The following is a 27,116-nucleotide window of genomic DNA, read 5'->3' on the forward strand; positions in this document are numbered from 1 at the left end:
TCTCAGGATTGCTTTAGAAATTCGGGGTCTTTTGTTGCCCCATATGAATTTTAGGATTCTTTGTTCTAATTCTGTAAAGAATGTCATTGGGATTCTGATTGGGATGGCGTTGAATCTGTAGATTGCTTTAGGTAGAATGGACATTTTAACTATGTTTATTCTTCCAATCCATGTACATGGAATGTCTTTCCATCTCCTTTTATGTCGTCATCCAATTCTCTCAGGAAGGCCTTGTAATTTTCATTATGTAGGTCCTTCACTCCCTTAGTTAAATTTACCCCAAGGTATTTTATTCTTTTTGTTGCGATTGAGAATGGTATTGTGTTCTTGAGTTCTTTTTCTGTTAGTTCGTTATTGGAGTATAGAAATGCTAATGATTTATGCAAATTGATTTTATACCCTGCAACTTTGCTGTGGTTGTTGATTACTTCTAAGAGTTTTCCAATGGATTCTTTGGGGTTTTCTATATATAAGATCATGTCGTCTGCAAACAGCGAGAGTTTCACTTCTTCCCTCCCTGTTTGGATTCCCTTTATTCCTTTTTCTTGCCTGATTGCTCTGGCCAGGACCTCCAGTACTATGTTAAATAAGATTGGTGATAGAGGGCATCCTTGTCTCATTCCTGTTTTTAGGGGGATGGCGTTCAGTTTTTGCCCGTTGAGTATGATGTTGGCTATGGGTTTGTCATATATGGCCTTTATTATGTTGAGGTAGTTTCCTTCTATGCCCATTTCGTTCAGAGTTTTTATCATAAATGGCTGTTGGATCTTGTCAAATGCCTTCTCTGCATCTATTGAGATGATCATGTGGTTTTTATTCCTCAGTTTGTTGATGTGGTGTATCACCATTTTACTTATATTTTAAATTAATGCTTTCTGTTTGATCCTGAAATTCTTTTGGACAATCCCTGTGTTTGAAATTGGTATACTCTAGTTTTCTCCTTTTAGTACATAGGTGGTTTTAAAATGGAGAAAGAGACTAAAGAGGACCTTGTTCGAGGTTTTTTCCTATATCAGTGATCTGCCTGTGGAATGACAGTAAAAGTATTGGGATTGCATACCTGCAATTCCAAATAAACTAACAAACATGAGAACCCTAAACATGGTACTAAATAAATTTTTAGGTGTATCTTTCAGATAAATTAGGTTAATATTATCTCATCTTTTTAATTAGTAGAAATCTGAAATAAGAGTTTTATGTCCACTAAGTTTAAAACTATATCCTTTAGATATTGAAAATAAATATATTAAAATATTTCCCTAGGGTTTTTTTCAGAAGTGCAAAGCCTTAAAACTAAGCAAAAATCAAGAATTATTTATCCATGATCAATCCTTAAGCTTTAGAAATATGACTATAGGATTGGACAAAATAGCAACTAAAATAGAATATAAATACTGCTGTGGTTTCTTGGACATTAGCTTGAGGCAGCTAGCCTGAACAACAAACAATGTGATATGTTTCAACAAGTAGAAATAATGCTTTTAACTAATCATTTAAATATTTCATAATTCCTTCAATGTGTTTTAGAATTTATCCTTTATAGAAAACAAAGAGTCCTTCTCTGAGAAGGAAAAAAATGGTGTTTTGCATTTTAAACAAAAAAAAATGTTAAATTTAGGACATGTTTACATACTTATTTATAGATGCCATCTGTTTTTAAGCCTGGAAAATTCTAGTTGCTTAAACTAGAAAACCTTATTCTAAAATGGTGACAGTAGTAAAATTCTCGGGGTTTTTCCCCTTAGCTTCAATCATTCAAATGATCCAAAACACCTTCTTTTGTTAATTAGCTGATTAAACTATGATAGTTATACTAATTTAAAACACAAGAGAAAAACTTAATCTGCTAACCTGCCATCCAGTCTGAGAACTCCATGATCTGGCTAAAACCTGGATATTCACAGAGTAAATAAAAATACATTTGAGTGCAGAACTGGAAAAAAACAGTTTTATTTACACTTAAGACAAGCTTATTTAACAAAAATAATTGAACAATTCTAGAACCCTTTGTCTTCTATCATTAAGTGTCCTTTGATGATGATGGCAAAGCAGAAGGAGAGTTAGAGTATATTTTAAATCTCGGACTTATCAATTGCCGAAACTTTTCTGTTCTCTCAAAGTCTTGTGCCGTTTCTCTTGAAGTTATTATAAAGCATTGTTTTTAATCAAGATGGAATGGACTACTACTTGGCAGCTGATGCCTTGGAGCCAGATCTTCTCCTGTTTAAAGTTCTCAAGAAAAAAAAATAATTTGTCCCATTGGGTGGTTGCCTAAGGAAGCAAGGGCTTGGGTCCCTGCCCCGCACGGAAGACTACAGACGACCAGTAAGGGACCATTTCTAGATGCTTTTTGTCATGTTTCAGGCACTGAGCTGAAAGGGAAAGGGGAGAGAGGTGTGTGGTTCTCCCTCCCCCATCCCCACCCTCACCCTCAAACTTCTTGCTCTTTCTACCAGAGAGACCTTAAGGATTATCATTCTCTTCCTTGTACTTAAATTACCTCTATGTGGTGAGACTGGGTGTACTTACTCCTACCCCCCAAAAAATATAAAACACAAAACAGATCTAAATTTCCTTATGTCTGTTTTGTCTGAGAACCTCAGAATGATTTAGATCTCGTTCTCTGGAGGCTAGACTTCATGTTCTTCTCCCTCTTCTCTTCCTGAGAGAGGAAACAACTGTTTTTCCCCAGGGAAGACAAGTCTTTGCATTCTTCCGTCACCACGTAGCACTGATGGTCGTAGCACTGATGGTCACCAAAGCTTCATGCCTGTAGGGCTGGCTCCCCTATCAACCTAGAAAAAGGGATTTCCTTTCCCATAGAGTCTGTTCTTTCAATTCCTTAGAGGGCAGTGTTGCTCCCTTTCCCAAGTCTTTGCACCCAAAATCTGACAGCTTAAGTTCTGCAAAGCTTTTTATTCCTCATTCTTTTCCCCAGTCACAGCTTTTTCCCTTTCTGTCCTACCTTAGGACTCTTACTTATCCTTCTTCTGTCTAGCAGTCTCATTTTATCAAGGGTTGGACTGCTTCCCCATCCTCCAAACTCCTCCCCACTTTTTTCATGGGATAATTTGTGCTCAAGGTAGTGTTGTCTACTTGGACAGTTTGCATCTTGCTTTCCCTAGAACAACAGTTAAGAATATAGAAGCTACAGCTCTGAAGGGCAAAGTCAGGAATCCAGGTCACATACCGGAAATATTAATAGCAGACTCTGCAAGACCACCTTATATAGTGCTACGGGAGACCCCTCAAACACGTGCCCTCCCCCTATTGAGATCTGTACACTGGCCACCAACTTGTTTCATCTGAAGATCTTTCCACGACTAGGGGGAATCAGAATTTTCCCCAAGCATTTTAAAGACCGTGACAAAGAAAAGGGTCCTCCTATCGTTGGATAGGTTGGTGGGTGTTGATGACGTAAGTAAATAAGGAGATATAGTCTCCTCTAGATAGAGATATGTCATCAGGCATAGGAATCAAGATAACACACTTAGCAAGAATGGTGGACTCTGAAGCTGAAAATCCACAATAGTAGTCATTACACCAGATGGTGCAACAGACTCCAAAAGTGGGTGTTGACTAGTTTGTTTCTGAGAAGAAACATAATTTACCCTCCTTCTACTTAAGATACACACCAGAAGACTCTCTCCCAAGATGCTTTTAGCCTCATCTGATCTCAGGCATAGGAGCGTGCCCCTTTTTGTCCTCCCCTAAATCACGGCATTCTAGAAAAATGCTTGATTTGGGAATCACTTAAAATAGTAATGTCCTTGGAGCAGACAGGAATTTTTCCCCCCAGTCATGGGCCTAGATGCCTGAGGCCTTCAGGGATTGACCCTTTTCTTTGTTAAGGAGTACGTTCTTTATCTCTTCACTCAAGTTTTGGGACCCTCTTCCTTAGAGCCTAGCTCTTGACTTCATAGAGGTGATCAAGTGAGAGGTCTTCTCCTAAACTTCCTAAACTTCTCCTAACGCACTACTACTCAAAGAGTGGTCCACAGACCATCTGCCAGTCTGAGAGCTGTTTGTTGCTGGTCAGCAAAATAAGGAGTATCATCTTAATTGTAAATCAGCTGTGTCACTGAGCACCATGCTGACTTTTTTTGTTTCATAGAAAGACTTTGTTGAAGAAGGAAGTGACGAATTGATTTACATTCTGGTGCAGGTTCCTTGTCTTGTTGTGGTCCTCCAGCACTTTGAATAGAACTCTCCTAGAATTCGATTACAGACCATTTTAGGCATGCTTATTTTCAGAAATGAAGTGTGTCATGCTCTATCTTCACTGTCTTTTATTTTCTAATTTCTTTGAACAAAAATGGCCCTCAAGGGGCCAGCCCGGTGGCACAGCGATTAAGTGCACACGTTCCGCTTTGGTGGCCCAGGTTTTGCGGGTTCGGATCCCGGGTGTGGACATGGCACTGCTTAGCAAGCCATGCTGTGGTAGGTGTCCCACATATGAAGTAGAGGAAGATGGGCACGGATGTTAGCTCAGGGCCAGTCTTCCTCAGCAAAGAGAGGAGGATTAGCAGCAGATGTTAGCTCAGGGCTAATCTTCCTCAAAAAAAAAAAAAAAGAATACCGTCTCTCTGTCATGGAAGTGTGGTGCTTACTCGATAACTTCTGTTCTATCAAGCATCCTACCAGAAGGTGTAGGTCTGGTTAGCTTTCATTTAGACAAGAAGAGTTGGCAAAATCCAAGTCCTGGTCTATGACCTTTTTTCTACGGGAATTCTGAGAAATCTCCTCAATATGAGGTCTGGCTTTTGTAAACCTTCCTTCTTCTTTCGCCAGCCTCTAACCCCAGGAAGCTTGCCAGATAGTTAGTAGTGAGTAGGTCATTGTTTCTAAGCATCGCTAGTAGAGAGGTTATAGAACAATAGACTGCAAAAGCTATTTGTTCCCTCCTGACCAGCCACTGTTAGAATTTGCTCTGCGACCAGCCACTTTTCACTGACTAGCAGATTCTGTTATAAGGAGACTGGATTTTCCTTAAACTCTAAAATTACAGCCCACTTCGATAAGGGTAAAGGTGGCACAGCAGGAGTGTTTGGACGTGTTCCCCTGTTCAGAATATGTAGGGCAACCACACGTCCTTTTATACCTGGACTCTTGCTTGACAGTAGCAATTTGGTCCACAATCCTACAGCAGCTGTTCTCAGCTTGAGCTCACTTCCTACTTCCCAGGGGTTCAGCTCCCTACTTCCCAGGGGTTCAGTACCCGTTGACTCCAATTATTTTCTTCTGTCTTGTGAAAGCTAGTTTGTTTATTGGTAGCTTTGTTTGGTAATAGTAATTGATCGAACACTTCTTATATGCTAGATTCTATTCTAAATACTTTACATTTCATTTAACTCTCGTAAGGCAGCTATTATCTCTCTTTTACAGATGATGAAACTTTTTACAGTCCCAGAGAGATAAAAATGTCTAAAATTACACAACTAGTGATAGAACTGGGTCTAACTCCAGAAGCTCTGGTTCTTTCAGTGCCTTGCCTTTTCTCCGAGGATGCTTCATCTCTGCCAACTGTTTTATATTTCTGCCTCTCTTACAAGTCCTAGGGTAGGCCTCCTCCAACAACCCACTTCCTTTTGCAATTCTCCAGTGAAATTAGGAACTAGAGATGGTTACAAAAGCTCACTCAGTGTTACCTGAAAAGTACACGCCCTCCTTCGATGAGAGACTGTAAACATACACGGGGTCAAAGTGTTCATAGCAATTTCCAGATTGCACTAGGGAAACGCTTGCTGTACTGGTCATCAAAGATGATCCGTAGAGAATAAAAGTTATTTGTAAATAACTTGAGCTCACTCTTTGGGGAAAAAGACTGATAGACTGTGTAGTTGATGGAAATAATTTATAAAATTCTTTTTTGCAACTGAAAATTATACTTATGACTGTGATCCTTACAAAAATATCTGTTTATTTTTAAGGGTAACCAATCCCTGTGAGGCTGTTATTTATAAAGCACTTCTTTTTAAAGAAAATTATTTTATTGAGGTCATATTGGTTTATAACGTTGTGCACATTATCACATTTCAGTTTCTGTATAGACTGCATCGTGTTCACCACCAATAGTCTAGTTTCCATCCGTCATCATACATATGCGCCCCTTTACCCCTTTTGCTCTCCCCTCACCCCATTCCCCTCTGGTAACCACCAGTCTGTGTTCTCCTTATCTATGTGTGTGTTTATCTTCAACATATGAGTGAAAATCATACAATATTTGTCTTTTTCTGTCTGACTTATTTTGCTTAGCATAATACCCTCAAGGTCCATCCATGTTGTCACAAATAGCACGATTTTGTCTTTTTTTATGCTGAGTAGTAATCCATTGTACACCACATCCTTATTCATTCATCCGTTCATGGGCACTTAGGTTGTTTCCAGGTCTTGGCTATTGTGAATAATGCTGTGATTAACATAGGAGAGCATATTTCTTTTTGAGTTAGAAGACACTTCTTTTTCTAATGAATTTACTTTACTGCTTTTTATTCACACAGAATTATTCTCTAATGGATGTTCAGCCTTCAAGAAAATTACTCCCAATATAGATGAAGAAGCAGCAATGAAAGAAGATGCTGGAATGATGGATGTCCATTATAGTGAAGTAAGACTCCTGGGCCTGCGTTGCCAGTTACATAAATTTAACTTCTTAGAACTTATTTATATTAAAAAATTATTCCAGCTAACTTAATTTGGAAGGTAACTAAGGGTTGATGAACTGTGAGCATTAAGACCGTGCGAGGCAAAGATGTCCCTGGTTGGAATGTGGAGCGCTGTCTCTGGAACGGTTCCTATTGTCTGCTTTTAGAAATGCAACATTTATCATTCTCAAATGACCATCCCAGTAACCAGATCAGGGTCAACATACTTTGGAAAAATCTCCATAAAAAATATATAGTTAATAATGTAACAGCTAAGCAGAGTATGCATACAGATATTTTTAAAATGGAACATTTCTGCTCTGAACCTCATATATCAGCGAACAGCTTCAGTTGTCCATCAGTCAGCAAATATTTATTGAGCACTGACTTATGAGCAAGGCTCTGTACTTGGCGATACAGGAGCTATCAAATAATTAGATATGGCTGATCCCTGACCTCTATTGTCTACCTGAAGAGAATACGATATATATCTGAATAATATAGACAACATGTTCTATGCAAAGTCAAAAGTGAGAGAGATGCCTTTGTGCTGAGGTAGAATAGAGGAGGTACGATTAGAGAGGGGTTAGAAGAGTGAGGACACCCTGAAGGCATTCTAAGCGAGGAGAACAGCAGGGACCAAAGTGAAGAGGTGGGAAAGTATAAGGCATGTTTGAGGCACAATAAGTGGATCCTTTTGGCTAAACCAGTGGGTTCACATAGAGAAGAGTAGTACTTGAGATCAGATTTTGAGGAACTTTGAATGTTTGGGCTTTATTCAGTAGAGTGTTAAATTGCAATCAGAGGTTTTTGAGCAGAATAATGACAAGATGACAGCAGAGAAGAGGGAAGGTTAATTTTCTGGTAATGTGGGAGATGTCTTGGAGGTAGATGGATAGGGGCTGGAGGCAGAGGCTAGAGAGCGGGCTGCCCTAAGAGTCCAGACATGAGACAGATGGGGCCTAAACCCAGGTAGTGACAGATTTAGGAAACACTGTGCAGGACAGAGGAGCACTTGCTGGCTGTGGGAGAGGAGAAGCCAAAGGTAGCTCTGAGATTTGGGGATTTGGATATTACAGAAAAATGACAGGTGCATGATTTTATAGGGAAGATAATAACTCAGTTTTTGGTGTGTGTTGAATTTGAAGTAAAAGGTTATCAAAATGGAAATAACCATCAGGCCATTAGAAATTTGGAACCAAATCCAAGGGAGATCAGTGTTGGAGATCCACATCTGGAAGTCCTATCTGTGTGAGAACCAAAGAAGGGTGAGAATGGGAGATGGTATGGCCAGTGAACACCAGAGAACCACAGAGTGAACCATAGAGAAGATCACGATTAAAGAATGAGAAAACAAAAAAAACAAAGAGACGAACAGCAAAAGCAGAGAGATTTGAGGGTTGTCGTCCCATAGAAATACATTTTTTTAAGTTGTATTAAGAAACTTAAGCAATCAGGTTAAACTGAGACACTTTATAAATACTTTGTGAATTGTTTTTTAAAATACGAGCAAATCTCAAGTTAGCTCTGGTTCGTTTAGCTAAAATGATATGCCTAGAAGCTTTACCTACTGTTTCTGTGTTAGTCTCTCTCCTCATCAGTAAAATAAAGACAATAATACTGTCCTGGTCACTTCACAATAAACGTGAAGGCTCTTTTTAAGTCATTAAATGCTACATAAATGTCAAGCCTTATCACTGACCTACTTGACAGTGAAATTTCCTTTTAGCCCCAGAACCTAGAAGAGTAGACATTTAAAACATGTTTGCTGAATTAATTAGTCATAACAGAGAATCAGGATACTTGAATTTTAATCCCAGTTCATTGCAAAGACTTGGGTAAGTTAATTCACTTTTTGGGTCTTAGATGATTTTCCAGAGACTTCCAGTTTTTGTGAGGTTTTTTGGCAGCAGAGCAAGGGTATATTCACAAGGCAGCCAAGCGAGGAGATGGGAGAATAAATCTCAAATCTGCCTTCCCAAAAATGGGGACTAGGAATATTTGTGGGAAAAGGGGTGGGGTGGTCCAAAGTGTGGGGATAGATGATTCAAGGTAAGGAGAAGTGAGGTAACTGATGATCTGTGCAAGCATAGTCAAGCTTCATGGCTCTTCATAGCATGCGTGTTCACAAAATGGTGGCATTGACAGGATCTGAGGGTAGAGTTTTTGGCTTCCTGATGTCAGGAGTTCACCTAGCAGACACCTGCGCAGGCCCAGTCGGTGGGTTGGTGATTTTGACCAACCCAAACTGGACAGGGGTCAACTCTTAGTTCCTGAAAAACAACTCAGGCATCCATTACCATGGTGACACCAGTGTCAGGGAGATGTTATCCATGAAGAACCTAGTGGAAGTTAGCTAATATATTGCCCATCTACTTGCCTTTTAAAAATAAGCAGCACAGGGCCCGGCCCCGTGGCCGAGTGGTTAAGTTTGCCTGCTCTGCTTCAGCGGCCCAGGCTTTCACCGATTCGGATCCTGGGCGCGGACATGGCACCGCTCATCGGGCCATGCTGAGGTGGCATCCCACATGCCACAACTAGAAGGACCCACAACTAAAAATATACAACTATGTACCAGGGGGCTTTGGGGAGAAAAAGGAAAAAATGAAATCTTTAAAAATAAATAAATAAGTAAGCAGCACAGCTAACACCAAGCAGAACAACTAATGACTGCAACTAATAATTGCTAAAAAAAACTTTAGTTGCTGGTTATTAATGACTAACTGTACACCGGTTTCAATATACGAATAATACAGGTTTCCATTTTGATGAAGTCCAACTTTACTATTTTTTTCTTTTGTCACTTGTGCTTTTAGTCTCATATAAGAAACTATTGCCTAATCCAAGGTCACAAAGATTTACGCCTGTGTTTTCTCTGAGTACTACAGTTTTAGTATTTACATTGAGGTCTGTGATCCATTTTGAGTTAATTTTTTTACATGTGCAGTAGGGGTCCAGTTTCATTCTTTTGCATGTGGATATACAATTGTCCCAGCATCCTTTGTTGAACAAACTATTGTTTTGCCATTGAGTCAGTTGCCTGTAAATCTATGGGTTATTTCTGAACTCTCAATTCTTTTCCATTGCTATATATGTCTGTCCTTATTCCAGTACCGCACTATCTTGATTAGTGTAGTTTTGTAGTCCGTTTTGAAATTGGGAAGAATGAGTGTTTCAACTTTGTTCTTTCTCAAGATTCTTTTGGCTATTCTGAGTCCCTTGCATTTCCATGTGAATTTTAGGATCAGCTTGCCAATTTCCACACAACAAAAGGCAGCTGAGGTTTTGATAGGCTTGCATAGAGTCTATAGAACAAATAGGGGAGTACTGCATCTTAACAGTATTACAGAGACTTCCAGTTTTTATGGGCTGACAACAGAAAGATTCAGGGGAGTTTGTGGGAGAGAAATGGTTCAGCACAACTGAACAACGCAGCTTCCAAACAGCAGCCTCACCTTATTCATAGAAATGGTGTTGAGCCTGACCCTTTTTTATACTCTCAGGGACAGTGGTTCTGTTTCTTACTAGTCAAGAACTATCATCAGTTTTCTATGTGAACACATTTGTTGGAACTCTTTAGTGTTCTACAGTAATAGTCTATGCATACTTTTAATCTGATGAGTACAGATAGAGGAACTCTTCTGTTTTCTACAGTAATAGTTTATACATACTTTTAATTTGATGTATACGGATAGAATCATGGTCTACAAAGTGCCATTTTATGTTTCAATTTACATAATAAGGCTTCTTCCTCATGCCCTAGCCAATGAAAAAATAACTGATGCTGATTTTCAAGTTTTATTGAAATGAAGAATACAAATTGTTGTCCATTTAGTGCCTGTATTTAAATACGAGTTAAACTAATAATGATGAGATTTAATTTGTTTTTAAGACTGCATTTCTGACTTTCGATTTGCAGTAGTTTTGAAAGATATAATTAACATAGAATAAAATGCACATATCTTAAGTGAGCAGTATGATGAATTTTGGCAATCATATATACCCGTGTAACTTACCACCAGAAACAAGAAATAGAACATGTTCATTCCCCCAGAAAGTTCCCTTGTACCCATTTCCAGTCAGTCTCCCCACCCCTACCACCTGATTTGTGTCACCATAGATTCATTTGCCTGTATTTTGGTGTCATAAAAGTGGAATCATTCACTACATACCTTTTTGTATCTGGCTTCCTTTGCTTAACCTAATGTTTTGGGGATACATCCATGTTGTTGAGTATATCAAAAGTTTGTTCTTTTGCATTACTAAATAACATTCCATTGTATTGATATATGATTTTTTTTAATCGATTCTCCTGTTGATGGATTTTGGATTGTTTCCAGTTTGGGGCTATTGTGAATAAGGCTGCTTTAAACATTCTTATCTATGACTTTTTATAGACATATATGCTTTCATTTTTCTTGGGGAAATACTTAGGAATGAAATTATTGGATCCTAGGGAAGTTAGATATTTACCTTTATAAGAAATTGCCAAACAGTTATTCAAAGGGACCATTTTACACTCCCACCAGCAGTAGATGAGAATTTTGGTTGCTCCCATCCTCAGCATATCTGATGTTGCTGGTCTTTTTTTCTTTTTGCCATTCTATTAAGATGAATTGGTGTCTCATGGTGGTTTTTGTTTGTATTTCCCCAGTGACTGGTGATGTTGAGTACTTTTTTGTGCGCTCCTTTACCTTTCATATTTCTTCTTTTGTGAAATTTTTGTTCAAGTCTTTTGCCCATTTTTAGAAATTGCGTTGCTCATTTTTTGTGCTTGATTTGTAGAAGTTCTTTCTCTATTCTAGATATAAGTCCTTTGTCAAATATATGTGCTGCAAATTTATTTGCCAGTCTTTGATTTATTAATTGTCTTAATTGAGTCTTTTATTGAACAGAAAGTTTTAGTTTTGATAAAATCCCATTTATCATTTTTTAATGGTTTGTTCTTTTAGTGTCTGGTCCGAGAAATCTTTGCTTGCCTCAAGGTTGTGAAGATATGGTCTTATATTTTGTTGTATAAACTTTGTTTCTGAATTTTACGCAGAGGTCTACGATCTATCGAAATTCATTTGTCAGCATGGAATAAGATGGAGGTCAAGGTTCGTTTTTTTCTAGACAGATATTTAGATGGTCCACATCATTTGGGGAAAGATAAAACTTTCCTTTTTCCCCATTGAATTACTTTGGCGTCTTAGTCAAATTTCAGTTCTTCACATATGTGTGGGCTATTTCTGGACTCTGTTCTCTACCACTGATCTATTCGTCCATCTTGACGCCAATATCACACTGTCTTGATTACTCTAACTTCATAAGTCTTGACATCATGTAATGTTAGCCCCCCAACTTTATTCTTCAAAGTCATTTTGGCTATTCTACATGCCTTGAATTTTCATATAAAATTTTAGAATCATCATATCTGTTTCCTCACAATAGCCTGCTGGAAGTTTTTTAGGGATTTTGTTAAATTTATATATCACTACATGGAGAATGGAGAGCTTAACAATATTGAGTCTTTCAATCAATGAACATTTAGTTAGTTAGTTATTTAGTTCTGCCTGAAAATTAATTTTCAGGGAAGAAGTCTTTTGCTGGATTTACTGTTAGACAATTGATGTTTTGGTGCTATTGTGAATAGTATTGCTTGATTTTTTATTTTATTTTTCAATTTCTTGTTGCTAGTTTATAGAAATACAGTTCCTTTTGTATGTTGATCTTATAGTCTGCAGCCTTGCTAAATCCACTTATTAGTTTTAGTAGTTTGTATATTCCTTAGGATTTTCTACATACACAATCATGTCATCTGCATAGAAAGACAGTTTTACATTTGCCGTGTGTATGCCTTTTCTCTCTTTTCCTTGCCTTATTGCACTGGCTGGGATCTTCAGCATAATGTTAAATAGAAGAGGTGAGAGCAGACATTCTTGAGTTGTTTTCAAACTTAGAAGAGTATTCAGTCTGTAGGTTTTTAGAAGATACCATTTAACAGATTGAGGAAGATCTATTCTATTTCTTGTTTCCTAAGAGTTCTTTTTTAGGATCATGAAGGGGTGTCAAGTTTTTCAAATGCCTTTTCTTCATCTATTGCTGGAGATATCATTATTCTCTTTTATTCTGTTTATGTGCTATATAAAATTGATTTTTCTCCTAATTGTAAGCCAAGTTTACATTCCAGGGACAAACCTCACTGATTTGTAACAGATTTTTAATTCCCCCAAAGTTCTTCCTTCCCACTGTTGCTGGAAGTTTTAATTTGACTATTAAATGTTAATACACAGATCATTTATTCAAGTAGTGACATTTGACGAACGTCTGCTGCGCACTGCCACTATACTAGTGACTGAAGAAAACAATATAAATAAGATATTGTCTCCCTACTCTTGAAGGGTCACAGGCTATTTGAAAAGTCAGCTACACAGATAATGGGCAAGTATAGTGATAAATATCCACCCAATGAATTATCAGAGTGAGAAAAAAGGTGTCTAGTGTCGTGCTACTCTGTGTTGATCAGGAGAAGGATCCTGGAAGAGGTGGTACCTAGGCTGTTCTAAAGGGATTAACCAGGTGAGAGGGATTAAAAGACAAAAGGGTACAGCATGAACAATGTCACAAAGTTAAGACAACACCTCGGTGCTACCGAGGAACTGCTAGTAAATCGTTGTTGGAACATAAACTACAAGGCTGGGCATGATGAATGATGAGATTATAGAAGTATGGGCCAGATCATTGCACGCTTTGTGTGCCAAATGAAAGAGCTTGTCCTTTGTTCTGTGAATGATGGGGAGCCATCTGAGATTTTAAGAAAGGGAGAGGGACATGGTCTGGTTTACATTTTAATCAGAACTCTGTGGCATATTTGTAGATAGATTTGAAAGTGCTAAGACCGGAGGCAGGAAGATCAGTTAGAAAAAAATAATGAGGTCTTGAACTTTAGCAATGAGAGTAGGAAGGGTCAGATTTCAGAAATATTTAGGAAGTAAAAGTGGCAGAACTTGGTGATGAACTGATTAGAGGAGTAAAGAAAGAGAGTGTATTAATTTGCTAGGGTTGCCATAACAAACTGGGTGGCTTAAACAACAGAAATTTATTTTCTCACAGTTCTAGAGTCTGGAAGTCTGAAATCAAGGTGTCATCAGGACCGTGCTTCCTTTGAGACTCTGGGTAGAATCCTTCCTTGCCTCTTCCTAGCTTCTGGTGGTTGCTGTCAATCTTTGGCATCCTTTGACTTGTAGCTGCATTACTCCAATCTCTACCTCTGTAGTCACATGGTGTTCTCCCTGTATGTCTCTGTCTTATAAGGCTACCAGTCTTCTTGGATTAAGAGCCCACTCTACTTCACTATGACTTCACCTTAACTAATTACATCTGCAATGACCTTATATCCAAATAAGGTCACATTCTCAGGTACCAGGAGTCAGGACTTCAGTTTATCTTTTTGAGGTACCCAGTTCAACCCATAAAGTCAAAATTGCTCTTAGCTTTCTACCTAAGGGTTTATAGAGTGTTGACACTGGCTAGATAGGAAACACAAGTGAAAGAGCTAGTTTAGGAAAAAGATGAATTCAAAACTGTCTAAAGGACATACAAGAAAAGCCATTTGAGCAAATCAGTTCTATAGGTGTGAAGTACATCTCTTTAAGATAGAAACAAGCTGTTAAAGACTTATAGATAGCATCAGTAATTGGCTTCATCTTTTTATTGTTGAGAACATGAGGTGATGGTTCACAAAATAGTTTGTTTTATAGCAGCTGTTTTTCTGGCGAGGTCTGAGATCTCTATCTTGAGCTCTTAGCCTATCATTCTCACTAAGTTTAGAACCAACAGTCAGGCTGGAAGCATTCTTTACCAAAGTCATATTTTAATAAACGCTTTTATCACTGACGCAGGAGCTTGAAATTTGTCACATTTTCTTAAGACTGTATTATGTGTAAATAGTAATTTCAATATAAAGGAAAAATAATGGACACTTACAGGCTTGATGAAATGTACCTGTTAGACATTCAGACATCCTCAGTTTGAAACAAACAATATAGCTCCTTTTAAAGATACTCCTAGGGCCAGCCTGGTGGCGTAGTGTTAAGTTCACGTGCTCTGCTTTGGTGGCCTGGGGTTCTCAGGTTCAGATCCTGGGCATGGCCCTAGCACAGCTCGTCAAGCCACGCTGTAGTGGCATCCCACATAAAATAGAGGAAGATTGGCATAGATGTGAGCTCAGGACCAATCTTCCTCCCTCCCAAAAAAATTGGAATTAAAGATACTCCTTCTCAATGTGTTACTATTAGTAAATACAGTTAACATCTTCATTATGTGAATAAACAGAATAAATAGATGTCATTTACTACTGTCAATATTTAAGTTTTTTGCTAAACTTTAAACCTTTTATTTATTTGTTTTGTTTTGGTTAGGAATATTGGTCTTGAGCTAACATCTCTTGCCAATCTTCGTCTTTTTTTTTCTTCCCCACAGCCCCAGTACATAGTTGTTTATCCTAGTTGTAGGTCATTGTAGTTCTTCTATGTAGGATGGCCTAATGAGTGGTACATAGATCCCTGCCCAGGATCCAAACCAGCGAACCCTGGGCCACTGAAGTGGAGTGCATGAACTTAACCACTCGGCCAAGGGGCTGGCCCCCAATATTTAATATTTTTAAGAGTGGTTTCAATTTCAAATATGTCAAGTATTTGATTTAGAAAATAGTTACACACATAGATTCCTTTGCATTTCATTAAATTTAGTACATTCTGTCTGTCCTTTAACTTGAAATGGTTCAAAATTTATTTGCCCAGACCTCTAACACTATCTTTAATTCCTGATTGCATTTTTCTCTTAATGCAGGAAGTTTTGCTGGAGTTGCTAGAACAATGTGTGGATGGCTTATGGAAAGCAGAACGTTATGAAGTAATTTCTGAGATTTCCAAATTGATCATTCCAATTTATGAGAAACGTCGTGAGTTTGAGGTAGGTAATTTAAACATTTGCATCATTGGCCTATTTGTTGTTGAATTGTGAGAGTTCTTTATATTTTCTGGATACTAAACCTTTATCAGATCTATGATTTGATATTTTAGTCTTAGAAAAATAGTAATATAGTATGTTACTATCACTCTACTATGTGCCTCCTGAAGACTAGAAGGTTAATTATATTATGACATTTGCATTTTATCATACAGTATACTTAACTTAGTGTATCACTTTGACACATTTTTCCAGTTTGAAAGTTAAGATCCTTAAAATGCTGTGAAATCCTAAAATTAGAATCCTACCTTATATTCATATAAATTTTCCAAATGAAATTAAGGGTAAAACGTCCAAACTATAAATTGAAATTTCGATTATGCCAGTGGTTCTCAAAACATTTTTATCTAGCAGTCTCCCCTCTTCCCCTCAGGGCATAAAAAAATCAATGTTGTCTTCACTAAACCTTCCCTAAAAAAACTGTTGAATTCCCGTGTTGCCCTGGGAAGAGGCATAGGCATGATTCCATTCTTTGCAAGTTGATGGGGAGACTAAAGATGCTGGCAGATGACAATGGGGGAGATAATAAGACACTAGTAATAGCCCTATTATGAGGAGTTTTTCTAATTTAGTCTGTCAAATAAAACTGTTGATAAAGGGTAGTTAATAAAGAGTAATAGTATAGTGAAGAACTGTTGCCACCAGCACTGAATAGGAAATTTCTACATTCTAACCTCTGAGTCCATATCGACGTTTCTACCTCTGCTGTCCTGGGGTGGGGTGATTTAGGATTCAAGCCACATTTTTTTTAAAAGCAAAGCAGTTCACCCTTAAATATAACAAGTAGTCTTTTATTGTTGAAGTGTCCAAGAGTGAAAAGGTATATGTTTAATTTCATCTGGGTAGTGTTCTAATCTCTGCTCCAGATTGGCTCTGATCAAACTCACTTTTTCTTCCCCAGTCCTAGGTCCTTCTCTCTTTGCCATACTTTAGGTGTATATGGGGCATGCCTGAAAAAGCATAGTGAAGTTCAAGTGATCATATTAGTAAGCAAGAGTTAAATAATTTGGTCTAGGTCATATAGGATGGCACAGAATAGCCTATGAGACAAGACAAGAATTGGCATTACCCCTTCTATCTAAGCATTACAGTATCCTAAGAACATTTGTAAAAGTTTCAAAATACTCACTTTCTTACTCTGAAGTTAAAGATCAGGCTCTCAGAAACCCAGGGAGCATTTTACTGCTAAGGAAATGATAGTTTCTATAGGGGGACTACTCCTATTTCCTTGTATAGGGGTGTAAGGTTCTGTATGGATCCCACAGCGTTCTGCATGAGATGAAGTAATTGTTTCTAGGACGCCGATGTATAATTTTTCAGTGTACCTTTATGGGGTGGACTGAAAAGTGTCAGAGATAGCAGCCATAAAAGTAAGCGAAATTTCCCTCTAATTGAGCTCAACTGCAGGAAATAATGTGGAAAGAATTTTAGAGAGAGAACATCTACTTCTGTACTCCCCTTTTTTTATTGAAGTGAAATTCAATCCAATTAACCATTTCCAAGTGTACAAATTCAGTGGCATTTAGTACATTCATGATGTTGTGTACCCAGTGCCTCTCTTTAGTTTCAAAGTATTTTCATCACTCCAGAAAAACACCCCATACCCATTAAGTAATCACTTCCCACCCCATTCCCCACCCTGGTAACCAGTAAACTGCTTTCTGTCTCTGTGGGTTTGCCTATTCTGGATGTGTCATAAAAAAGGATTAATAGAAGATGTGACCGTTGGTGTCTGGCTTCTTTCACTTAGCATAACATTTAGAGGTCTCTCCAAATTGAAGCGTGTATTAGAATTCATTCCTTTTTATGGCTGAATGGTATTCCAGTGTGTGGATATGCCACAATTTGTTTGTCCATTTATCCATTGCCAGACACTTGGGTTGTTTCCACCTTTTGGCTATTATGAATAGTGCTGTTATAAACATTCATGTGTAAGTTTCTATGTGGCCATGTTTTCATTTATCTTGAGTATACCTAGGAATGGAATTGCTGGGTCATATGGTAATTCTGTGTATAACTTTTGAGTAACCACCAAACTGTTTTCCCTCTTCACTTCCCACCAGCAGCGTACACATTCCACTTTCTGACCAACACTTGCTGTCTTTGGTTTTGTGTTGGAAACCATCCTAGTGGATGTGAAGTGGTATCACATTGTGGTTTTGCTTTGTGTTTCCTTAATGACCAATGATTTTGAATATTTTTTCATATACTTGTTGACCATTTGTATTTCTTCTTTGGAGAAATGTCTGTTCAAGTCCTTTGCTCATTTTTAAATTGGTTTGTCTGTCTTTTTGTTGGTGAATTTTGAGAGTTCTTCATATTTTCTGGATGCAAAAACTTTATCAGATCTGTGACTTACAAGCATTTTCTCCCATTCTGTAAGTGATCTTTTCACATTCTTGATAATATTCTTTCCACAATGTGCTTCCTTTTTCTGGGTGGGCAGAAGAATATAATCTTTGAAAACGTTTGTGACCTCGTCGAAGAGCAGTCCTCACTGAGGCTTACACTATTATTTTTGTATCTGCATTTCATTTTCATTTCCAAAAGCTTTAGCGCGAATTGTTTATCCTCATCTTTCCATGTAAGGGCTCAAGCAAAGCATTTTGCTGCTCTTTCAGTTAAAATAATTTAGACATATAGAAAATAGTAGTCAATAATGCAATATATTTCAAGTATACACTACTATTGAGATATGAAGAGATGAACCATGATATTTAGGAATACGGTGTTATTTGACCATTTTAAGTTCTACCTTTAGACCTAAAGTTTTTAAGGAGTTTTGTCTAATTATGACACTGGGGGAGGGGAGTGTGAATGACCCCATCAAAACCACCTTGAAAAGGAAATAATGTTGCTTTTTTCCCCTATGTGTTTGTCTTAGACGTGTAGTAATTAACCAAAAGACAAGGCTGATTTGTATATTCTCATTTTTCAGAAACTTACTCAAGTTTATAGAACTCTTCATGGAGCTTACACAAAAATTCTGGAGGTTATGCACACAAAAAAGAGACTTTTAGGCACTTTCTTCAGAGTTGCCTTTTATGGCCAAGTAAGTATGCATTCATTCATAAAGTTGTTGTTCTTTTTCAACATTTGCCTTTGAATTATTAGATTACCATAGCAGCAGTTCTTCGTTCGAGGACTCTGTCTAGAAAGAGCGCCCATCACAACAGCGGGAAAGCGGCTTTTCTAAGTGTAGAGTTCACGGTAGTTCCTGTATCTAAATCTCTTAGGTCAGAGTATAACAGAAGATTTGCATTTTTCCCTCAGTTTCATTTTCCGTTATGCTTCTCAAGTATGTATTTAACGTCTAGTACTGAAAGCTTTCAAATAAAAGCCAGGTAAGTATACAGGGACTGAGAAAAATCAAGGGCGGAAATCTTCAGGCCAATATTACGTTCGTATGACTGTGAATTTGAAAATTCTCACTTATTTGAAGTTAAAAGGGTGAATATATGCATATAGCTTTTACTACTATTGTTTAAAATGTATTTCAAATACATTTTTGCTAGTTATTTAGGATATTTTCTTCAAATGCTGTGTTTGCTCATACTATTTATAAATTATTATATGTTTAATTTTATAATAGTCTTTTTTTGAAGAAGAGGATGGAAAAGAGTACATCTATAAAGAACCAAAGCTCACCGGCCTCTCGGAGATTTCCCTGAGACTCGTTAAACTTTATGGTGAAAAATTTGGTACAGAGAATGTCAAAATAATTCAGGATTCAGACAAGGTAACATACACCCTGCATTTTGAATTCATTATTTGTTGGTTCCAAGCCTGGTACATTGCTCCTGACTTTTTACTTTTTTAGCTGATGGAGGAGAAGTGTGGAAATAGAGCCTTTCCAGATAGTGAAAGAAAGGACAGGGGTTTTGGAATCAGAGAGCAAGATTTAAATCTCCATTCTCTGCTGCTTACTAGCTGTGTGACCACGGGAAGGTTACTTAACCTCTCTGTGCCTCATTTTTCTCACTAGTAAAATGGAGCTAATAATAGTGTCTTCCTCGTGGAGTTGTTGTATGGATTGAATGAGTTAATATACGGAAAGTAATTAGAGTTTCTAGTACATAAAAAGCATTCACTTATAATAATAGAAGCCAGCATGCTCAATAAAAGTTAGCTATGACTGTGAGTGCTGTTGTGCCTTGTCATTCTCAGCTTCATCTTGGGGCACACATTTTATTCTAAGGTAGCCTTAGTTCAGTAGTTACATTTGCAATGAAGTAGGTTTAGGAAAGTTGCCTTGACCCCTGTTCTAAAGGTTATCCATCCCCCCAGGCCCTGCCAAGGCAAGATGAGAAAGGTTGCAGCAAGAGAGGCCCTTTCCCTAGGAAATGCATAGTTCCCTGTAGACAGAACTTTGGGAAAGAGCAGCAAGAATGCCTGATGGCCCTTCGTGGCCATGGGTGTGCCAAGGATGAGAGCTAATTTTTAAGGGGGCAGGACCTATACAGTTCAGGACCTGTAGGCCACAGCAATATTTACTGAGCAGCTGTGATGTGCATGGTGCTATGCAAAGCACCTAGCAGCTAGTAGGCAGCGTTGCCGTAGTGAAAAGCCCGTGGCAGTGGTAAAGACATGTTATTGTCTACCATGAAAATGATCACTTTGTAGACTTTGTATCTTAGAGATGGTTTTATCTTGAACATATGCCTTAGACATTTAAAAATAGCTATGCTGGGAACCAGCCCTGAAGACCTAGTGGTTAACGTTCACCATGTTCCACGTTGGCGGCCCAGGTTCGGTTCCCAGTGTGGGCCTACACCACTTGTCTGTCAGCGGCCATACTGTGGCAGCAGCTTGCGTATAAAAAGAGGAAGATTGACAGCAGATGTTAGCTCTACCATTTTAAGTTCTACCTTTAGGTAGAACAAATCTTCACTAGGACAAATCTTCCTCAGCAAAAAATAAAGTGAAAGAGAGAGGAAGATCGGACGCAGATGTTAGCTCAGGGCAAATCTTTCCCAGCAGAAAAAAAAAAGATAGCTTTGCTGGTAGGTTCAAAATTCATGAATATTTGGCAAAACCTCTACTTTCCTTATCAGTTTCTCTATTTTGTGTTGTTTTATTGCATTAAGACAACAGAAGATGTTATCTCTTTGTAGCCAGATAGTCTTAGGCTTGCTGCCACACGACTGATACCGTAAATGGAAAGTTACTGGAAAACCAGGCTTGCCAAAGAACATGCAATTTTCTACTTTATTCTGCCTCAGAAAACCTGGCCAATGAGTGCTAGTGACAAAGCACCATCAGGTAGCTGGACTCCTGACATTGTTTGAATGCACAATATTTTAGTCATTCGCCATAGGCAACAGACATGATAAACAGCTGCTACTTTGAAAATCCTTCTTTCTTTCTTCGTGTGTGAAAGTAAAACTTAAAAATACTCCTTTACCTTGCCAAAGAACCAAATCTGCCAGGGGACACAGACGATATGAAGAGCAGTTTGGCAAAACTTTCCTATTTTAAATGTATGTGCCTTGGCAAAAAAATTTCACGTTTAAGATTTTATCTTGTAGATATACACACATAAAGATGTATGTAGGGGCCAGCCCGGTGGCCAGTGGTTAAGTTCACATGTTCTGCTTCTCAGCAGCCTGGGGTTCGCCGGTTCAGATCCCAGGTGCGGACATGGCACTGCTTGGCAAAAAGCCATGCTGTGGTAGGCATCCTACGTATAAAGCAGAGGAAGATGGGCACGATGTTAGCTCAGGGCCAGTCTTCCTCAGCAAAAAGAGGAGGGTTGGCAGCAGTTAGCTCAGGGCTAATCTTCCTCAAAAAAGAAAAACAACGATGTATGTATAAAAGTATTCATTGCTGCAAAGTTCACATGGCAAAATCCTGGAACCAATCTAAATGTCCATATGGTTAAAGAAATGGTGGTATTTACCCATACAATGGGTCTAGTAACCTAGATCTTGAAAAAAATTAGCATAGGTTTATAAGTGTTGATATGAACCTGTCAAGATATATTATTGAGGCGGGGAAGAGGTGAGATGCAGGACATTATGGATAGGTGATCGCATTTGTGTAAAAACTGATATTCACATATATTCACTTGTATATACTTAAGAAATTTCTGGAATGATACATACAAAATCACTAACCATTGATTGTTCCTGAAGAGAGGGACTAGAGTCTTACACAGGAAGAAAGAAATTGTTTATGTATACCCTTGTGTACTGTTTGAATACTTGACCATATACATATTTTACTTTTATAAGGTTAAAATTAGGCTTGATCTCTTTTTTATTTCCCTTCTGTGTTTTGTCTTAGCCAGATAATTACCTCTGTGGAGAAATCTAGCCTTTTAATGGGGGAGAAAAGAAAGTTAAGGTTTCTGGAGATAGACTTTTAGATTTTTATGTAAGAACGAGTAGAATGGGTTCAGAGAAGTTAAAAGATGCTAAGAAACTTTCTATCCTCTGTTTGTCCTCCTCTGTGTGTGGAGGGAGAAAGGATACTGGGACTGTTTCTTGGGAGGTTTTTGTTTGTTTCATTTTTTTGTTTCCTACACTAAACACAAAAAGGCTTGACTATCATAAATGACAAGGATGTTGACAAAGTCACCAACACCCAAGACACAAGTCAAGTTTAATCGGGAGAACACTGAAAGAAGAGCGTCCTGGGCATCATGTGGAGTTAGTGAAGAGACTACTGGAGGGAGAGCATTAGGCCCACAGATTGAAACTCCAACACGGAGTTTGGAATTTATCTCGAGCAGCATAGCGTCTTAACATGGAATTTAGACTCTTCATGAAGTAGTCCATAGCTACTAGAATTTTATGTCTCTGGAATAGAACCATTCTGCTTTCCAGTGGTCCCCTTCCTCCATAGAATAGGATTAATGGAGTCAAGAGTATCTACTCTGACAGGTGGAACACAGCTTGTACATGTACAAATTGGTAAGATTTTCTGTAGGGTATTTGAGTAATAGATATCAAAATCCTTAAATCCATGTAAATCTTTTAACTAAGCAACTTCTCTTCTAGGAATTTATCTTAAGGAATAGATCAGGGAAAAAATGCACAGTTTTAAATACAAGGATGTTCATCAGAGCATTATTTGCAATAGCAAAATGTTAGAAAACAACCTAAGAGTCTATTAATGAGGGACTGATTCAGTAAATCATATTTATCCATACAGCCATTAAAAGTCATGTTGATGTTAATAATAACATTTAATTTGGATAATCAGTTTATCTGAGTATTCTGATTTTCAACTGTTTTGAATAAAGGGAGATTTACTGGGGGGAAAAAGTCATGTTAATGACTATAATATAGAATTATAATAACTGTAATATGTTTTTTATTGTGGTAAAATACACATAAAATTTACTATGTTAACCATTTTTATATGTACAGTTCAGTGGTGCTTCCAGCATCATATTGGATAGAAGTGATGAAAACAGACATCCTTGCCTAGTTCCTGATCTTAGAGGAAAAGCTTTCAGCCTTTCACCATTGAGTATGATGTTTGCTGTGGGTTTTTCATAGCATCCCTTGGTCACATTGTGGAAATTTCCTTTTATTCCTAGTTTGTTGAGTGTTTTTATTATGAAAGGGTGTTGAATTTTGTCAAATGCTTTTCATTGTTTTGCACTAATTGAGATGACCATGTGGTTTTTTTTCCCTTCATTCTGTTAATGTGGTGTATTACCTTGATTTTCATATATTGAACCATCCTTGCATTCCAGGAATAAATCCCACTTGGTCATGGTGTATAATCCTTTTAATGTGTTGCTGAACTTGATTTGCTAGTATTCTGTTGAGGGGTTTTGCATCCATGTTCATAAGGGATATTGGTCTGTAGTTTTCTTCTACTGGCTTTGTCTGGCTTTAAGTATCAGAATAATTCTGACCTCATAGAATAAGTTAGAGAGTGTGCCCTCCTCTTCAGTTTTTAGGAAAAGTTTGAGAAGGGTTGGTGTTAAGTTCTCTTTTAAATTTCCTTACTAGTTATAGGTCTGAGGTCTGTTCAGATTTTTCTGTTTCTTCATGGTTTAGTCTTGGAAGGTTTTGTGTTTCTACGAATTTGTCCATTTCATCTAGGTTATCTAATTTGTTGGCATACACTTGCTCATAGTACTCATAATCTTTTTTATTTCTGTAGAATTGGTAGTAATGTCCTCATTTTCATTTCTGATTTTAGTAATTTGAGTGTTCTTTTTTTATTAGTCCATCTAGTTAAAGGTTTGTCAATTTTGTTGATCTTTTCACAGAGTCAACTTTTGGTTTAATTGATTTTTCTCTATTATTTTTCTATTCTGTATTTCATTTATCTCTGATCTAATCTTTATTATTTCCTTCCTTCTGCTAGCCTTGAGTTTGTTCTTCTTTTTCTAGTTCCTTAAGTTGTGAAATTAGATTGTTGAATTGAGATCTTTCCTATTTTTTAATGTTAAGTGCTTATAGCTTTAAATTTCCCCCTTAGCACTGCTTTTGTGGTGTCCCATGAGTTTTGGTATATTGTGATTTCATTTTCATTCATCTCTAAATATTTTCTAATTTCCCTTGTGATTTCTTCTTTGATCCATTGATTTTTTTTAAAGAATGTGTTGTTTAATTCCTACAAATTTGTGAATTTTCCCATTTAACTTCTGTTATTGATTTCTAATTTCATCCTGTTGTGGTCAGAGAAGATACTTTGTATGATATCTTCCTTTTTAAACCTGTGAGACTTAATTTGTGGCCTAACATAGAGTCTGTCCTGGAAAATGTCCCATGTGCACTTGAGAAGAATGTGTATTCTGTTGTTGTTGGGTAGAGTGTTCTGTATATTTATGTTATTCAGTCGTTTTCTTACTTACCTTCTGTATGGTTGTTCTATCCAGTACTGACAGTGTCAGTATTGAAGTCACCAACTATTATTATAGAATTGTTTATTTCTTCCTTCAGTTTTGTCAATTTTTGCTTCATGTATTTTGATGGTCTATTATTAGTGTGTAGATGTTTATAATTGTTGTATTGTCTTGCCATATTGAGGAAGACTGGCCCTGAGCTAACATCCGTGCCCATCTTCCTCTACTTTATAGGTGGGACACTTACCCACATCATGGTGTGCCAAGCAGTGCCATGTCCGTACCCGGGATCTGAACCGGCAAACCCCGGGCCACCAAAGCTGAACATGTGCACTTAACTGCTGCGCCACCAGGCGGCCCCTGGATCATGTTTTTTTATCCATTCTGCCCATCTCTGTCTTTTGATTACAGGGTTTAATCCACTTAAATTTAAATACTGATAAGGAGGGACTTATTTCAGTCATTCTGCTATTTGTTTTCAGTGTGCCTTATAGCTTTTTTGTCTCTCATTTCCTGCATTACTATCTTCTTTTGTGTTTAGTTTTTTTTGTGCGGTGAAATGGTCAAATTTTTTTCTCATTCCCTTTTGTGTATATTCTTTAGCTATATTCTTTCTGGTTATGGGGATTATATTTAATATCCTAAAGTTAGAACACTGATTTGAATTTATACCAGTTTAACAGCAATAATATACCAAAATTCTGCTCCTTTAAAAGCTCCATCTCTACCCCTTGAGTCATTGATGTCACAGAAAATTACGTGTTTATACATTGTCTGTCCAAAAACGTAAGCTAATAGTTTTTTAATGCATTAGTCTCTTAAATTATGTAGAAAACAAAATGTAGAGTTACAAACCAAAGTTACAATAATACTGGCTTTTAGACTAATAATTTTCTAATGTATTAGTCTCTTAAATCTTGTAGAAAATAAGAAGTGGAGTTACACACCATTTGCAATAATACTAGCTTTTATAATTGCCCGTGTACTTACCTTTACTGAGATCTTTATTTCTTCATACAGCTTCAAGTCACTGTCTGGTGTCCTTTCATTTCAACCTGCAGGACTCCCTTTTGCATTTGATGTAGGGCGGGTCTAGTGGTAACAAATTCCCTCAGCTTTTCTTTATCTGGAAATGTCTTAATTTCTTCCTCACTTTTAATGACGGTTTTGACAGGTATAGGATTCTTGGTTCACAGATTATTTTCCTTAGCACTTTGAATATATCAGCCCACTCCCTTTTGGCCTCCGAAGTTTCTGATGAGAAACCTGATAATCTTGTTGAGGATCCCTTGTATGTGATGAGTCACTTCTCTCTTGCTTCTTTCAAAACTCTGTCTTTGGCTATTGACAGTTTGATTTTAATGTGTCTCAGTGTGGATCTCTTTGAGTTACCCAGTTGGAATTTTTTAAGCTTCCTAGATGTTTATATTCATATCTCTCATCAACTTTGGGAACTTTTCACTCATTATTTCTTCAGATATTCTCTCTTCCCCTTTCCCTCTCTTTTCTCCTTCAAGGACTCGCACAGTGTATACATTGATCTGCTGGATGATGTTCCACGGTCCCTGAGGCTCTGTCACTCTTCAGTCTTTCTGTTCCTCTGACTGGATAATTTCCGTTGTCCTATCTTCAAGTTTGCTGACTATTACTTCTGCATGCTCAAATCTGCCTTTGAATCCCTCTAGTGAATTTTCCTTTTGGTTATTGTATTTTTCAGCTCCAAAAATGTTTTTCGTCTCTTTTTAGGTTTCCTATCTCTTTACTGCAATTGACATTTTGTTCATACATTGTTTTCTCGACTCTCTCCACATCTCCCTTTAGTTCTTTGAGCATTAAGACAGTTGTCTTAAAGTCTTTTTCTAGTACATATGTGCTATCAGGTCTTTTTCAGGGACAGTTTCTGTTGCTTTATTTTTCTGCTTTGAATGGGCCATACTTTCCTGTTTCTTTGTATGCTTTGTGATTTTTTTGTTGTTGTTGAAAACTGGACATTTGAAGGGCTGGTCCAATGGTATAGTCATGAAGTGTGTGCACTCTGCTTTGGTGGCTTGGGGTTCGCAGGTTCAGATCCCGGGTACAGACCTACACACCGCTCATCAAGCCACGCTGTGGCAGTGACCCACATACAAAACAGAGGGAGATTGGCAGAGATGTTAGCTCAGGGCCAATCTTTCTCACCAAAATTAAAGCAGAAAACTGGACATTTGAATCTAATAATGTGATCACTCTGGAATTCAGATTCTTCTTTCCCTTCTTCTTGCCCTTCCCTTCTCCTCTTCTTCTTTCCCAGGGTTTGCTGTTTTTTGTTTTTGTTTTGATTTGTCATAGGCTGTCTCTGAGGTGTAATCTTAGGGTCTTCTCAAGTCTCTTCTGAGCCTGTGCCTTCCCCGGACATGCATGGTGATTTTCTAATTTTCCTCATAAATGCAATTGCTTTTCAATGTCTGGCTCCCAAGAGGGGAAAAAGAGAAAAATGAAAATGGGAGAGAAAAGGTACCAGTCCTTTAAATCCCCTGGAAGTCACATCAGCTAGAGGGAGAGGGGCTTGCAACAACAATGGCCACAGCCTCTTTGACTGCACCTCTGTGATCAGAATCAGCAATCTGAGCACCGATGTCCAATAGTTGGAAGATAGGTTCCTTCTTGCCCAT

The 27,116-nt window shown here is 37.8% G+C and overlaps 1 protein-coding gene across 5 annotated transcripts in view; it reads left to right on the forward strand.

Moving 5' to 3' along the window:
- The window catches only part of DOCK11 (dedicator of cytokinesis 11), a 183,377-nt gene that overhangs the window by 145,335 nt on the left and 10,926 nt on the right, over nt 1–27,116 (forward strand). For all 5 annotated transcript variants that reach the window (XM_044763097.2, XM_014860971.3, XM_070503277.1 and 2 more), the window contains 4 exons: nt 6,501–6,607; nt 15,477–15,599; nt 18,595–18,708; nt 19,249–19,395. In XM_044763097.2, coding sequence (XP_044619032.1) covers nt 6,501–6,607; nt 15,477–15,599; nt 18,595–18,708; nt 19,249–19,395 — 491 coding nt within the window. The remainder of the gene's footprint in view (nt 1–6,500; nt 6,608–15,476; nt 15,600–18,594; nt 18,709–19,248; nt 19,396–27,116) is intronic.

The sequence above is a fragment of the Equus asinus genome, chromosome X (assembly GCF_041296235.1).
Source record: "Equus asinus isolate D_3611 breed Donkey chromosome X, EquAss-T2T_v2, whole genome shotgun sequence".
Lineage (NCBI taxonomy): Eukaryota > Metazoa > Chordata > Mammalia > Perissodactyla > Equidae > Equus > Equus asinus.